Below are 15,291 nucleotides of genomic sequence, written 5' to 3' on the forward strand. Positions count from 1 at the left end.
GGTGTGGACATCCCTGTGTTTAAGATTCCAGATGAGCACCACACCTTCAAAACCAGACAATCCCTTAAGATGTATCCTGAATTACTGGGACTAATTTGACCCTGAAACCTTAAAAAGGAAGTGGCTAATTTTCTACTGCCTGGCCACAGTATTCCTTACAAAATGGAGAAACTTGGCCTCCTGAGGGAAGTATTAATTGTAACACCCTTCTACAACTAGCTCTTTTCTGTAAACAGGAAGGTAAATGGAGTGAAGTCCCTTATGTACAGGCTTTCTTTGCCCTTCATGACAATACTGCCCTGTACCAAGCCTGCAAACTTTGCCCAAATGACAGAGGCCCACAATTACCTCCGTACTCAGGGCCTCTTCCCTCAGCCCCACTCTCCTCCCCCACTGACTCTCCTTCATCTGGCCCCACTGAAGTGTTAAAGGCACCCCAGAAAGAGAACATAAACTCTGCAAGCCAGGCACCCAAACTATGTCCCTTACAAACAGTAGGAGGAGAATTTGGGCCCATTCACTTGCATGCCCCCTTCTCACTCTCAGATTTAAAACAAATAAAGGCAGATTTAGGGAAATTCTCGGATGATCCCTATAATTATATAGATGTTTTACAAGGGTTAGGGCAGTCCTTTGATCTAGCATGGAAGGACATCATGTTGCTCCTTGATCAGAACTTAAGTCCTACTGAAAAGGAGGCAGCTTTAGCGGCAGCCCAGCAATTTGGAGATTTATGGTATCTCAGCCAGGTAAACGATCGAGTAACACTGGAGGAAAAGGAAAAATTCCCCACGGGGCAACAGGCAGTACCCACTGTAGACCCTCATTAGGATACTGACTCAAATCATGGAGATTAGAGCCACAGGCATTTGCTAACTTGCATTTTAGAAGGGTTGAGGAAGACTAGGAAAAACCTATGAACTACGCAATGTTATCCACAATTACAAAGCAAAAAAGAGGAAAACCCCTCTGCTTTTCTAGAAAAGCTAAGGGAGGCCCTGAGAAAGCACACATCCCTAACTCCAGATTCCCTGGAAGGCCAACTTATTCTAAAGGATAAATGTATCACCCAATCAGCGGCTGACATTAGGAGAAAACTCCAGAAGTTTGCCTTAGGCCCAGAACAAAATTTGGAGGCATTATTAAACGTGGCAACCTCGGTGTTCTGTAACAGGGACCAAGAGGAACAGGCCAAAAGGGAAAAGCGAGATAAGAAAAAGGCTGCAGCCTTAGTCTTGGCCCTCAGACAGGCAGACCCTGGTGGCTCAGAGGAAACCAAAAGAGGAGCAAGCCAATTTCCTAGTAGGGCTTGTTATCAGTGCGGTTTGCAAGGATACTTAAAGAAAGACTGTCCAACCAGAAACAAACCACCTCCTCGCCCATGTCCAGTATGCCAAGGCAATCACTGGAAGGCGCACTGCCCCAGAGGACGACGGCCCTCTGGGCCAGAAGCACCCAACCAGATGATTCAGCAACAGGCCTGAGGGTGGCCAGGGCAAGCGCCAGCTCATGCCATCACCCTCACAGAGCCACAGGTAAGTTTGACCATTGAGGGCCAGGAAGTGGACTTCCTCCTGGACACTGGCAAGGCCTTCTCAGTTTCAATCTCCTGCCTCGGATGACTGTCCTCAAAGTCTGTTACTATCCGAGGAATCTTAGGACAGCCTGTATCCAGGTATTACTCTCGCCTCCTTGGTTGCAATTAGGAGACTTTGCTCTTTTCACACGCCTTTCTTGTTATGCCCAAAAGTCCCACACCCTTATTAGGGAGGGACATATTAGCCAAAGCTGGGGCTATTATCTACATGAATACAGGGAACAAATTACCAATTTGTTGTCCCCTACTTGAAGAAGGAATCAACTCTGAAGTCTGGGCCTTAGAAGGACAATTCGGAAAGACAAAGAATGCCAATCCAATTCAAATCAGGCTAAAAGACCCTACCACTTTTCCTCATCAAAGGCAATATCCCTTAAGGCCTGAAGCTCACAAAAAATTACAAAGATATTATTAGACATTTAAAAGAGGAAAAAGAAGCTTGAACATTCAGTACCCTGGAATATGTTTAACCAATAGATACCTGGGCTCCTCCCCTTTCCAGGCCCTGTGACAGCCATCCTACTATTACTTGCCTTTGGGCCTTGCATTTTTAACCTCCTTGTCAAAATTGTTTCCTCCAGGATCAAGGCCATCAAGCTACAAATGGTCTTACAAATGGAACCTCAAATAAGCTTAACTCACAGCTTCTACTGAGGACCCCCAGATTGACCTGCTGGTCCCCGACTGGCCTAAAAAGTTCCCCTCTGGAGGACACCACAACTGCAGGACCCCTTCTTCGCCCCTAACCAGCAGGAAGTAGCCAGAATGACTGCCGCCCAGTTCCCAACAGCAGCTGGGGTGCCCTGTTTTAGAGGGGGGACTCAGAGGAGGGGCAAGCTGGGCTTCCTGGGTTAAGTAGGGGCTCAGAAAGCTGTGAAACTCACTCATTTCCTGCATCAGAACTTACTTCGGTCCTGGATAGATAATACTGAAGATATATGCTTAAAATATGCCTAACACCATAAAAAAAAAAACAAAGACAGAAAGCCTTTCCCAGACAAACAAGAGCTGAGAGAATTTACGATCACCAGAACCATCTTATAAGAAATGCTAAAGGGACTTCTTCAATCAGGAAGAAGAAACACTAATGTGCAAACGGAAACATTTGAAGGTATAAAAATCACTGGTGAAATTAAAAACATGGACAACCCTAGAATACTCCAATAATGTAACTGTGGTGTGTGATAACTCCAGTATGAAGACTAAAAGACAAATCTAACAAAAACAATAATAGCTACCGCAACCTGTTAAGAGATAGGAAATACAAAAATACATAAATAGGTGAGGCACAGTGGCTTACGCCTGTAATCCCAGCACTTTGGGTGACCGAGGCGGATCACTTGAGGTCAGGAGTTCGAGATCAGCCTGGCCAACATGGTGAAACCCCATCTCTATGAAAAATACAAAAATTAGCCGGGCATGGGGGTGGGCACCTGTAATCTAGCTACTTGAGAGGCTAAGGCAGGAGAATCTCTTGAACCAAGGGGGAGAAGGTTGCAGTGAGCCAAGATCATACCACTGCACTCCAGCCTGGGTAACAGAGCAAGACTCCATCTCAAAAAAACAACCCCAAAAATATATAAATAGAAACAACAAAAAGGCAAAATGTGGGGGAAACAGTTCACATGAAGGGCATTTTGCTTTTTCCTTGTTTCTATTCCTTTCTTTGTTGTTTTTCTTTTTTTTTATTTTTTTGATTTTATTTTTTTTTGCATACAAAACAATAAACATTTTCTAAAAGTACATACGAACAAAAAGATGCATATCAAACATATTAGGAAGGTTGCACATGGGAAGACGGGGAATAGAAATGGGGGGTGGGAATTAAAGAAAATAAATGAGAGAGGGACTTTGCATGGATCAATGATAATAACTCAATCCTCTATTTGACAAAGAAGAAGGAGAAGGAAGAGGAAGAAAAAGAAAGTGGGATAAAGGATCAGAAAGGGAGGAAAATAGAAAAACTTAGAGTATGACTCCAGGGTAGACCTGTTTTGTTGTCGCTTGGTTCGTTGGTTGGTTTGACAGTTGTATTTTTCATATGTTTCGCCCCGTTGGCCAGGCTGGTATCGAGCTCCTAGCCTCAAGTGATCAACCCGCCTCAGCCTCCCAGAGTACTGGGACTACAGGCGTGAGCCACCACATCCAGCCCCCACATTGCTTCTGGCCTCTGTGGTAGACCTCCCAGACGGGGCCGCCGGGCAGAGGCGCTCTCCCCACATCCCAGACAGGGCGGCCAGGCAGAGGTGCTCCTCACTTCCCAGAAGGGGCGGCCAGGCAGAGACGCTCCTCACTTCCTAGACGGGATGGCGGCTGGGCAGAGGGGCTCCTCACTTCCCGGACGGGGCGGCTGGGAAGAGGCACTCCTCACATCCCAGACGATGGGTGGCCAGGCAGAGGTGCTCCTCACTTCCCAGACGGGACAGCCGGGGCAGAGGCGCTCCTCACATCCCAGAAGGGGCGGCCGCGCAGAGGCGCTCCTCACATCCCAGAAGGGGCGGCTGGGCAGAGGTGCTCCTCACTTCCCAGACAGGGCGGCCGCGCAGAGGCGCTCCTCACTTCCCAGACGGGGCGGCCGGGCAGAGGCGCTCCTCACTTCTTCCCAGACTGGGCGGCCGGGCAGAGATGCTCCTCACTTCCTAGACGGGGTGGCGGCCGGGCAGAGGGGCTCTTCAATTCCCAGAAGGTGCAGCCGGGCAGAGGCGCTCCTCACATCCCAGACGATGGGTGGCCGGGCAGAGGCGCTCCTCACTTCTTCCCAGATGGGGCAGCCGGGCAGAGACACTCTTCACTTCCCAGATGGGGTGGCGGCCAGGCAGAGGGGCTCCTCACTTCCCAGACGGGGCGGCCGGGCAGAGGCGCTCCTCACCTCCCAGACGGGGCGGCCGGGCAGAGGCGCTCCTCACATCCCAGAAGGGGCGGCCGGGCAGAGGCGCTCCTCACTTCCCAGAAGGGGCGGCCGGGCAGAGGAGCTCCTCACATCCCAGAAGGGGCGGCCGGGCAGAGGCGCTCCTCACTTCCCAGACGGGGCAGCCGGGCAGAGGCGCTCCTCACTTCCCAGAAGGGGCGACCGGGCAGAGGAGCTCCTCACATCCCAGAAGGGGCGGCCGGGCAGAGGCGCTCCTCACTTCCCAGACGGGGCGGACGGGCAGAGGCGTTCCTCATAACCCAGACGATGGGCGGCCAGGCAGAGACGCTCCCCACCTCCCAGACGGGGCGGCGGCCGGGCAGAGGCTGCAATCCCAGCACCCTGGGAGGCCAAGGCAGGCAGCTGGGAGGCGGAGGCTGCAGCGAGCCAAGACCACACCACCGCACTCCAGCCCGGGCAACACCGAGCACCGAATGAGCAAGCCTCTGTCTGTAGTCCCAGCACCTCGGGAGGCCGAGGCGGGCAGAGCACTGGAGGTCAGGAGCTGGAGACCAGCCTGGCGGACATGGCGAAACCGCGCCTCCAGCCAAAGGAGAAAAACCAGGGAGGGGTGGTGGCCCGTGCGCCGGCAATCCCAGGCAGCCCGCAGGCCAGGGCAGGAGAATCACGGGAGCCGGACGCAGGGAGTCTGCAGCGAGCCGAGTTTACTCCAGCCTGGGCCACAGAGGGAAGAAAGAAAGAAAGAAAAAGAAAGAAGAAAGGAAAGGAAAGGAAAGGAAAGGAAAGAAAAGAAAAGAAAAGAAAAGAGAGAGAGAGAGAAAGAAAGAAAAGAAGGAAAGAAGGAAAAAGAAGGAAGGAAGGAAGGAAGGAAGGAAGGAAGGAAGGAAGGAAGGAAGGAAGGAGGGAGGGAGGGAAGGAGGGAGGGAAGGAGGGAGGGAGGCCTATTCCTTTCTTTGTGACCTAAGGTAAGTTGTCATCTCTTTAAAATAATCTGTTATATCTATAAAATGTAAGACTCATGGTAACTACAATGCAAAAACCTATATTTACTAAAAAATAAAAAGCAAAAAATTAAAACATACTACCAGAGAAAAATCACTTAACCACAAAGGAAGACAAGAAGAAAGGAACATAGGAGTTACAAAACAACCAGAAAACAAGCAACAAAATAGCAGCTGTAAGTCTTTACCTACCAATAACAACACTGAATGTACGTGGACTTAACTTTCCAATTAAAACGCACAGAGTATAAAGAAACATGACCCAACTATAGGCTGCCTACAAAAAACCCACTTCATCTATAAAAACACACATAGACTAAAAGTGAAAGATATTCCACGCAACTAGAAGCAAAAAAAAGAACAAGAGTAGCTATATTTATATTAAATAAACTATAAGTTAATTCCACTACTGGGTATATATCCACAAGAAAAAAAACCAATATATCAAAGAGATAGCTGCACTCTCATGTTTATTAACACACTATTCACAATAGTCAAAATATGGAATCAACCTACGTGCACATCAATGATGAATGGATAAAGAAAATGTAATGTATATTCACAACGGAATATGATTCACACAAAAATGAATGAAATACTGTCACTGTCACAAGAGGGATGGAATTAGAGGTCATTATGTTAAGTAAAATAAGTCAAGCACAGAAAGACAAATATTATATGTTTTCATTCATATGTGGGAGCTAAAATATGCTGGTCTCATGAAGATAGACAGTAGATTGATTGGCGATTACCAAAGGCCAGAAGGGTAGCACAGAGAGAGGAAGAACAGAAGTTGATTAATGGGTACAAATATACAAATCAGTAGAAGAAATAAGACCTAGTGTTTGACAGATCAGTAGGGTGATTATAGTTAACCATAATCTATTGTGTATTTCAAAATAACTAGAAAAAAATAATTCAAATGTTCCTAGTATAAAGAAAAGAAATATTTAAGGGATGGCTACCCCAATTACCTTGATTTGATCTTTATACATTATAAGAATGTATCAAATTATCACATGTACACCAAAAATATGTACATTTATCAATAAAAAATAATTTTATGAGAGCGATTTGAACACAAGCAGTCTAGAACTAAGGCCACATTCTTTCTTAACATCTATATTATTATAAATACTCTACCTGGTTATAAATAAAATAATTATACATGTTTAAAGAAACAATTGGATTTTTTAATGACCGGACAAGACCAACAAAAATGATCAAGTATATCTGATAAAGGACAATACAAAAATAAAACTGACCCCTACCTTGTATTACACACAGAAAAGTCAGTTCTAGGAGGATTGGGAATATAAATATGAAAGATAAATAAAATTTCTAACAGATAACATAAAGGAATGTCTTCATGATCACAGAATAGGGAAAGTACAGAAAGGACTAACTACAAAGGAAGAGATTATTAAAATGGACTACATTAAAATTAAAACCTCTGGCCAAACGCGGTGGCTCACACCTGTAATCCCAGCACTTTGGGAGGCCGAGGTGGGTGGATTACAAGGTCAGGAGTTCAAGACCAGCCTGGCCAACATGGTAAAATTCTGTTTCTACTAAAAATACAAAAATTAGCCAGGCGTGGTGACACACACCTGTAATCCCAGCTACTCGGGAGGCTGAGGCAAAAGAATCGCTTGAATCCGGGAGGCAGAGGTTGCAGCGAGCAGAGACTGCACCACTGCACTCCAGCCTGTGTGGCAGAGCAAGACTCTATTTCAAAAAAAAAAAAAAAAAAAAATTAAAACCTCATTTATCAAAAAATACCAAAGAATGAAAGAGCAAGCCATAAAGTAGAAAGATCAGAAAGATATTTGCATGAAAAGATATTGGTAATAAACGTAACTGACAAAGGGCTTGTATCTAGAATATATAAAGAACTATGATTCAATAAGAAAAAGACATACTCTAACAGCTAATAGGCAAAAGATCTGAACTCGTACTTCACACACACAAAAAAATAGCCTTTAAAAGTACGAAATGATGTTCGACATCTTTAGTCATCAGGAAAAGTGTAAATTTGAAAGTGCAATGAGATACATCCATCAGAAAGACTAAAACTAAAAAAAAAAAAAAAACTAATAATACCATAAATAATACCATATGTGAAAATGGAGTAATTGAAAGCAGTCTGAAAAAGTGAAGGAAGCCTAACACAAAAGAATTTTTTTGTTGTTTTTTGGTTTTTTGGGTTTTCTTTGCAGTTTTTAGTTTTATTTAAACACAAAACATGCCCATGAGCTGTCTATTCATTTTCTTCATTGAGCAGCCTGGCATTGGGGTTGATGTGACTCTGACGGCCAGCTGGGCAGCTCTTTCCACGATGGCTTTGCAGTTCTTGGAGAAAACATCTCAGCACAGTAAGATTTGTTGCACATCAGCAGCACTTCCAGCTCCTTGATGTTGTGTACCAGGAACTTCCGGAAGCCACTGGGCAGCATGTGCTTTGTTTTTTTTGTTGCTTCCACAACCAATGTTGGGCATGAAGATCGGTCCTTGAACTTTCTACGAACCCTGTTGTCAGTACCTCTGGGTTTCTGCCAGCTACACTTAATTTTGACATATCGGTCAGTCTGGTGCCAGATTAACTTCTTAGTTCTCTCTCTGACGATCTTGGGCTTCACAAGGGGTCTGAGGGTGGCCATGATGCTGAGGAGGAGATGGCTTCCACCTCCGTAGGCAGCGCCAAGAGAGGGGCTTTTTGTTTTTTGAGACTTCAATTTAAATTTTACTTTAAAAAAAAAAACTTACAAAATACAAAGTAAAAAGAATGAGAACAAAATAAATTTTCAGATACACAAAAAGTGAAAGAGTTCATACCAAAAGACTTCACTAAATGAACACTGAAAGATGAACTTCAGAAAAAAGCAAAATGATCCTGGACAGTAGTGTAAAGATATAGAAAGATGAGGCCATGCAGGTAGGTAGGAGCCAAATTATGTAAGTCCAGCATGCCAAGCCAAGGAATCAGAGGCTCCACAGGGATCTCAGGAGATTCTAAATAGCAAACTGATTTGATCAGGCCTGTTCATATTATTCTGCCCTTCCCCTTTGTGTGGTTGCTTCTTTAAGGTATCATTTAAGTATCATTTTCACTCCAATATCACTGTGATCTATCCTTTAGAATTTCTAGACCACTTTTTAAAGAAGGTGGAGTCTAAGTCTCCACTGGCCACTTTACTGTAGGTTAGACAAGTGAAGTAGCAAATTAACCCAAATTTACTAGTATCCTCTATTTATGCAGTAGTGTTTAAAAAATAAAAAAGTTGGGCCAGGCGTGGTGGCTCCTGCCTGCAATCCCAGCACTTTGGGAAGCCAAGGCAGGTAGATCTCTTGAGGCCAGAAATTCGAGACCAGCCTAGCCAACATGGTGAAACTTCATCTCTACTAAAGATACAAAAAGTAGCCAGGCGTGGTGGCAGGTGCCTGAAACCCAGCTACGAAGGACGCTGAGGTATAAGAATCACTTGAACTGGAAGGCAGAGGTTGCAGTGAGCTGAGTGCACACCACTGCACTCCAGCCTGGGCAACAGAACAAAACTCTATCTCAAAAAAAATTTAAAAATAAATAAGTTGTCTATGGGGCAGAGAGAGGTGAAGTTAAAAAATAAAAACACTAGATAGCAGATGAAGGAAAGAGCTGGCGGAAAGAGCAAATCTATGTTTAATTTTGCCAATTTCTCTTTTGCTGATATGGTTCCAGAAAAAAAATCAATCATATGAAAGGTACATAAGATGGGTGTGATGTAAGATAAAAAATGTTCATGTCAACATATAAACTACTTCATTTTGTGACAGACTAACAAAATAATTGGTTTCAATGTCTTTATTTTTTAAGAGATGGGGTCTCACTTTGTTGCCTAGGCTCACTGAAGTACAGTGGTGCAATCACAGTTCACTGTAGCCTCAAACCCTGGGATCCCAAATCCTCAGCCTCCCAAGAAGTTAGACTACAGGCACACACCACAACACCCAGCGTTTTTCTTTCTTTTACTTTTTTTTTTTTTTTTTGGTAGAGAGTGGGTCTCACTATGTTGCCCAGGCTGGTCTCAAACTCCTGGCCTCAAGTGATCCTCCTGCCTCAGCCTCTCAAAGTGCTGAGATTACAGGTGTAAGCCACCACGCTCAGCCAACAGTTTAAATTTCTTAAACAAGATCAAACATTTAAAAGTTTACATCAATGAAAAACTAAAATATTTGCTTTATTTAAAATACCTGGAAGGTTTCCATTGCAGTCCACATCTTCTATGCTACAACCCCATTTAACAAGAAGTTGCAAGCAGCCAAGCCGCCCATGAAAAGCTGCATAATGCACAGGTCTCCATTCTCTCTTATCGGTCACACTGGGATCCTAGAGGTAACATTCACAAGGACTTAGTTTCTCCCCATTTTGTAGGGAAAACACTAAGCCTAGCAGCTTAATTCTGTAAATAAGAATTGGAGGCTGTTCTTAATACAAGAAGGCAAACACTTAATATAATAGAAAAATGTACTGTAACCACTAATTTGAATATATGAGCTAATAAAATACTAGGAAAATTTTATAAAACAGGCTTTTCAAAAGAACGAGTCACATAAAATAGTTTTTAAAAACGAACTTAACTAGTCATCTTACCAGTCACAGATTCCTGACCAATAAAATAAAAGGGATAGATTGAATGATCAAATACTATCATTGAGAATATAAACAGAGTTAATAAAAAATATTTAATAAGTTTTCACTCTTTCTCAAACTATAGAAACACCAACTCTTACCACAATGTCTTCAATATATGTAGTTCTCTTCTTCTACGTTATTTATTACAACCACTACATAATAAAATTAAATATTGCAATAAACAAAATTTCTGAAGAAATAAATCACTTTCTAAATCAGTATATGAAATAAGAGTTTCAAAACAAACACAAAAATTCATAAAGATTTACAATCACCTGGTTAAGATTCGTTTGAAGCTTTGTAATCTAAACAGTTAAACTCTGAACTGGCATGAAGAACCCAAAACCTCTCAAGTACTTCGTAATACTGAATTGGTTTTTTGGGGGGAAGGGAAGATTTGTCTGAATTATTGCTACTATGTTTAAAGATAGAAAAGCTAGAGAGAAAAATTAAATTAGTTTCCGAAAGTCATATAAGAGATCTAAAAAGTCAGGAAGAGATAACTAGACTACCAAATGCTATTCCATCTATATTATCATACATTAGCACATATTAACAGGAGTCACTCACCACTCCACTTCGGAGCATTATTTGTAAAGTGAAAGAATGTCCATGAGTTGCAGCAAGATGTAAAGCAGTGCATCCCCGGTCATCCTGGGCTGTCAGATCTGCTCCATTCATTATAAGAGCCTAAAAATAGAGAAATAGGAACGACTTTACATGAGTATAGATGTTAAACCATAAATGCAGATGCAGATTATACAAAGGCAACCAATTTATTAATCTATAGCTAAATTCTTTTTTTTTTTTTTTTTTTGAGACGGAGTCTCGCTCTGTCGCCCAGGCTGGAGTGCAGTGGCACAATCTCAGCTCACTGCAAGCTCCGCCTCCTGGATTCACACCATCTCCTGCCTCAGCCTCTCCGAATAGCTGGGACTACAGGCACCCGCCACCACGCCCGGCTAATTTTTTTGTATTTTTAGTAGAGACGGGGTTTCACCGTGGTCTCGATCTCCTGACCTCGTGATCCGCCCACCTCGGCCTCCCAAAGTGCTGGGATTACAAGCGTGAGCCACCGCGCCCGGCCAATCTATAGCTAAATTCTTATGTATGTTCTTACATATGTGCTACAGGCAAATCATAAGAAATTCTCAGCTAATGCTAAGAAAGTGGTTTGTTGTTTTTTTTTTTAGATTATAAAATCTTCCTCTCTAATCAAGGCTTTTAACATGAACAGATTTCTTGAATAAAATGGAAAGTTTCCAGTACATTGAAACATAAATCCACAAGTCGCCATACATACAACACCCGGCAGGAAAAAACAAAAACAGCAAGTTTACATGATCCCTGTAACAACCACGGTCTCAAACTCAGATGCTTCCTCCATCTGCCAAGTGTGTTCTGGACACAGAGCACATGATGGCTTCTGGGGTCATACTCAGCTGAGGCTGTGGGTCCACAGAGCACTCATCTGGCTGGGCTATTGTGGTGGTGGCTCTACCCAAGAAGCAAAGCAGTTACCAGCACATTCAAACAGTGTACTGAACATCTTTTAAATATGAAAGTGAGAAAAAAGAAGGCAACATAAAATGTTGTCAGAAAGATGTTAGGAAGTAAGGACAGCTGTGTAAAGCTTGAGGCTGAAAAGTAGCTTGCCAGCTTCATTTCTTTGGCTTCTTGGGTAGTGGGCGCCGGAACAGCAAAATGTGAGTTTCTGGTTCATGGATCATATAATGGACCCATCCCTGACTCTGCTGAACGCCAAGATTCCTCCATTCAGATTCAGACATCAAATGGATTTTATGGACCAGCTTGGCTATGTCCTTGGGCAGCACGACATGTCGATACTCAAACTCCTTGTCGTCGTATTTGTCTGAAGAGTAAATTTGTTTGTGCGACATGATCGCTCGGTTTACTAGCCTTCAGCCCCGCACTGCCAACCTCCAAGCAACTCCCAACAGCACGCGCTCCCACCCACTTTGGCCTCAAGAAAATGTTTTAACATTGCCTAGAAGACACTTATAATATTGATTTTACATTTTGATTTGAGCATGTATATATAATTTATAAGACACATCTTTCATGAGCATAGATAAATAGCCACTAAGTTAAATTCTTTAATTCTAACCTGATAAAACTGAAATTTAAACTTTCACAAATTCAAAAGCAGAATCCTTTGTTAACAGGGGTGTGGACTCAGTAGAAGAATTAATTATTAAAGTGACTAGTTCTAAGCTCCAAATCAAGTTTCTAACTACATCTAAAGAGGTTCCATCTGAATTTGCAATTGGCCCAGTTTCTATATATGGGTTATACCATACACAGAGTAATTGGCTTAAAAGAATTATTAGTCTCGGCCAGGAGTGGTTGCTCATGCTGTAATCCTGGCACTTTGGGAGGCTGAGGTGGAAGGATCACTCGAGCCCAAGAGTTTGAGACTCTTCTATACTTTACCATTCCTGTAATCTTTATCTCCAGCCCCCTTTTCAACTGCCTGGACCCTCTCTACCTGGATGACCTACAAACACATTAAACTCAACGTATGCCAAATTGAACTCAACATCTTTTTCCCAATCTTCCTTGCTTTTCAGATTTCCCTATTCATTCCATCATAATTATCTGCTGTTCTGACTCACAATTTGAATTTTCACTACACTCTGTCGATGTTTGCTTTGCAAGATATCTTGGCTCATTTTCTTTCTTTCCCTCTGCCACCACCTATTTTTACCCTCTCTGGTTAGTGATTACAGCAAAAAATCTCTAACTGATCTTCTTATCTTTAACTCTTCCTTCATCCTAATAATCCTGCACACATTTTGCTAGAATAATTCCCTGAAATACTGTTTTCATTATCTCATTCCCCAGTTAGTGTCCACGTGGATGTTTATGTGTACGTATAAATATATATACAAACATATCACACACACACACACACACACACACACACACACACACATAACGTATATAAAAACTCTCTTTTCTCAGCCAGATGCTGTGGCTCATGCCTGTAATCCCAGCATTTTGGGAGGCCAAGGCAGGAGGATCACTTGAGCCCAGGAGTTCAAGACCAGCCTAGGCAACATAGGGAGACCCCCGCCCCGCCACCCGCCACAGACATCCCTACAAAAAAAATTAGCCAGGCGTGGTGATACATGTTGGTGGTCTCAGCTACTTGGGAGGCTGAGGTGGGAGGATCACTTGGGCCCAGGAGGTTGATGCTGCAGTGAGTCGTGACTAGGGCACTGCACTCCAGCCAGGGTGACAGAGCAAGACCCTGTTTCAAAAAACAAAAACAAAAACAAAACCTCTCTTTTCTTTCCAGGTAATCACAGGGTTGAGGAGGGGGAAAAAAAACTCTCTTTCTATACAAATGAATCCAAAATCTTCATTCTATTTCTGAGGCACTTTACAAAACTGGTCTATCCAAGCATGGTTCTTAACAGTCCACACCACAAATAATCTATACTCTGTCAAACTAATATAATGGTATATCCCCTGAACACAGCCCAATTTTCCAATTCAGGAGCTTCTTACAGAAGTATAGCATAGAGATTAACAATAGGACAAGTCTAGGTTCAAATCCTAGCTCTGTCACTTGCTTAGGCAAGGTACTTAACACTCTGAATTTGTTTTATAACCTATATAAAAGGGAACTCGTAGAACTGTTTGTGTTGGATGAAATGATACATGAGAGACTAACACACAATAAATCTCCAATGAATGACAATCATTATTTTTATTTGCTCCTAACATATTGCCTGCCTCTATAATACTTCCTCATTACTTACCTCTTTAAAATCAACCCACTCTTTTGAGCTTAGCTGATGTTTTATTTCCTCCATTTATGATCCCTCTACCTCCTCCTAAATTATACAATTCTTCTCATCTATATTTTTCATTAGAACTTTAATCATAGATTTTGCTTTGTATTGTTTTGTAACTCACTGAGTAGAGCTCCTGTCCCTTCAAACAATCTCATGCTTCTTCCTGTTCCACAGGAACTGTGATGTACATTGGCTGTGTACCCCCTCGAATCTCATTTGAATTGTAGTTCCCATAATCTCCACGTGTCATGGGAGGGACACGGTGGGAGGTAACTGAATCATGGGGGTGGTTACCCCATGCTATTCTCATGATAGTGAGTGAGTTCTCACGAGATCTGATGGTCTTATAAGAAGCTTTCCTCCTTTGCTCAGCACTTCTCTCTTCCTGCCATCCTGTGAAGGACATGTTTGCTTCCCCTTCCACCATGATTGTAAGTTTCCTGAGGCCTTCCCAGCTATGTGGAACTGTGAGTCATCTAAACCTTTTTTCTTTATAAATTACCCAGTCTCAGGTATTTCTTCATAGCAGTGTGAGAATGGACTAATACCAACTGTTTGCTTATATGACTCTGTATTCCTCCAAATTCCAGTCTATTTCAAAACACTGAATAATTTAATTACTCTAATAAACTAGATCCTACCACATATTAATATATCACCCTGGTCAGGCAATACATTAAATACAAAATTTTAGGCATGGCCAAGTGTCTTAGTCTGTTTGGACTACTATAACAAAATATCATAAACCAGGGAGCATATAAACAACAAAAATTTATTTCTCATAGTTCTGGAGGCTGGAAAGTCCAAGATTAAGGTCGTGGCAGATTCTGTCTGGTGAGGGCTCCTTCTGCATAGATAGTGCCTTCTCACAGCATCCTCATATGGTGGAAGAGGCTAGAGAGCTAGCTCTCTGAGGTCTCTTGCATAAGGACATTAATCCCATTTATGAGGGCAAACCCCTCATGACCTAATAACCTGCCAAAAGGCCTCACCTCTTAACACCATCACCTTGGGGTTAAGATTTCAACATATTTATTTTGGAGGACACAAACATTCAGACCACAGCAGCAAGCTATAAAGGAGATAATCTGGTCATGACTGTGAGATCTCTCAAAACAACCCAGACAGCCAACTACATCAGAGATAAAAGGATTTCTGGTCACATACCATTTGTTTAAGTGGATAGCTGGTATCAGAATATCTGAGTTGTGGAATCCAGTAAGTTCTTGTTTAGAATATAAAACTAAATCTATTGAGTCAAATAATTAGAATAATAGCAATAGCCCAGCAGAACTATGTTAAAGTAATTGAACTTACTGAAAAAAGTA

The 15,291-nt window shown here is 42.7% G+C and overlaps 1 protein-coding gene and 2 pseudogenes across 4 annotated transcripts in view; all 3 read right to left on the reverse strand.

Moving 5' to 3' along the window:
- The window catches only part of ANKRD42 (ankyrin repeat domain 42), a 68,158-nt gene that overhangs the window by 39,818 nt on the left and 13,049 nt on the right, over positions 1-15,291 (reverse strand). For all 4 annotated transcript variants that reach the window (XR_004026047.1, XM_012505234.2, XM_030794764.1 and 1 more), the window contains exons 4-5: positions 10,710-10,829; positions 9,698-9,833 (exon numbers count right to left, since the gene is read on the reverse strand). Coding sequence is in view for 3 of the 4 variants with exons in the window: in XM_012505234.2 (XP_012360688.2) it covers positions 9,698-9,833; positions 10,710-10,829 (256 nt within the window). In the remaining variant the exon portion in view is untranslated. The remainder of the gene's footprint in view (positions 1-9,697; positions 9,834-10,709; positions 10,830-15,291) is intronic.
- On the reverse strand, positions 7,187-8,231 carry LOC101176871 (annotated as a pseudogene).
- On the reverse strand, positions 11,801-12,040 carry LOC100599974 (annotated as a pseudogene).

Source organism: Nomascus leucogenys, chromosome 15, assembly GCF_006542625.1.
Source record: "Nomascus leucogenys isolate Asia chromosome 15, Asia_NLE_v1, whole genome shotgun sequence".
Taxonomy (NCBI): Eukaryota; Metazoa; Chordata; class Mammalia; order Primates; family Hylobatidae; genus Nomascus; species Nomascus leucogenys.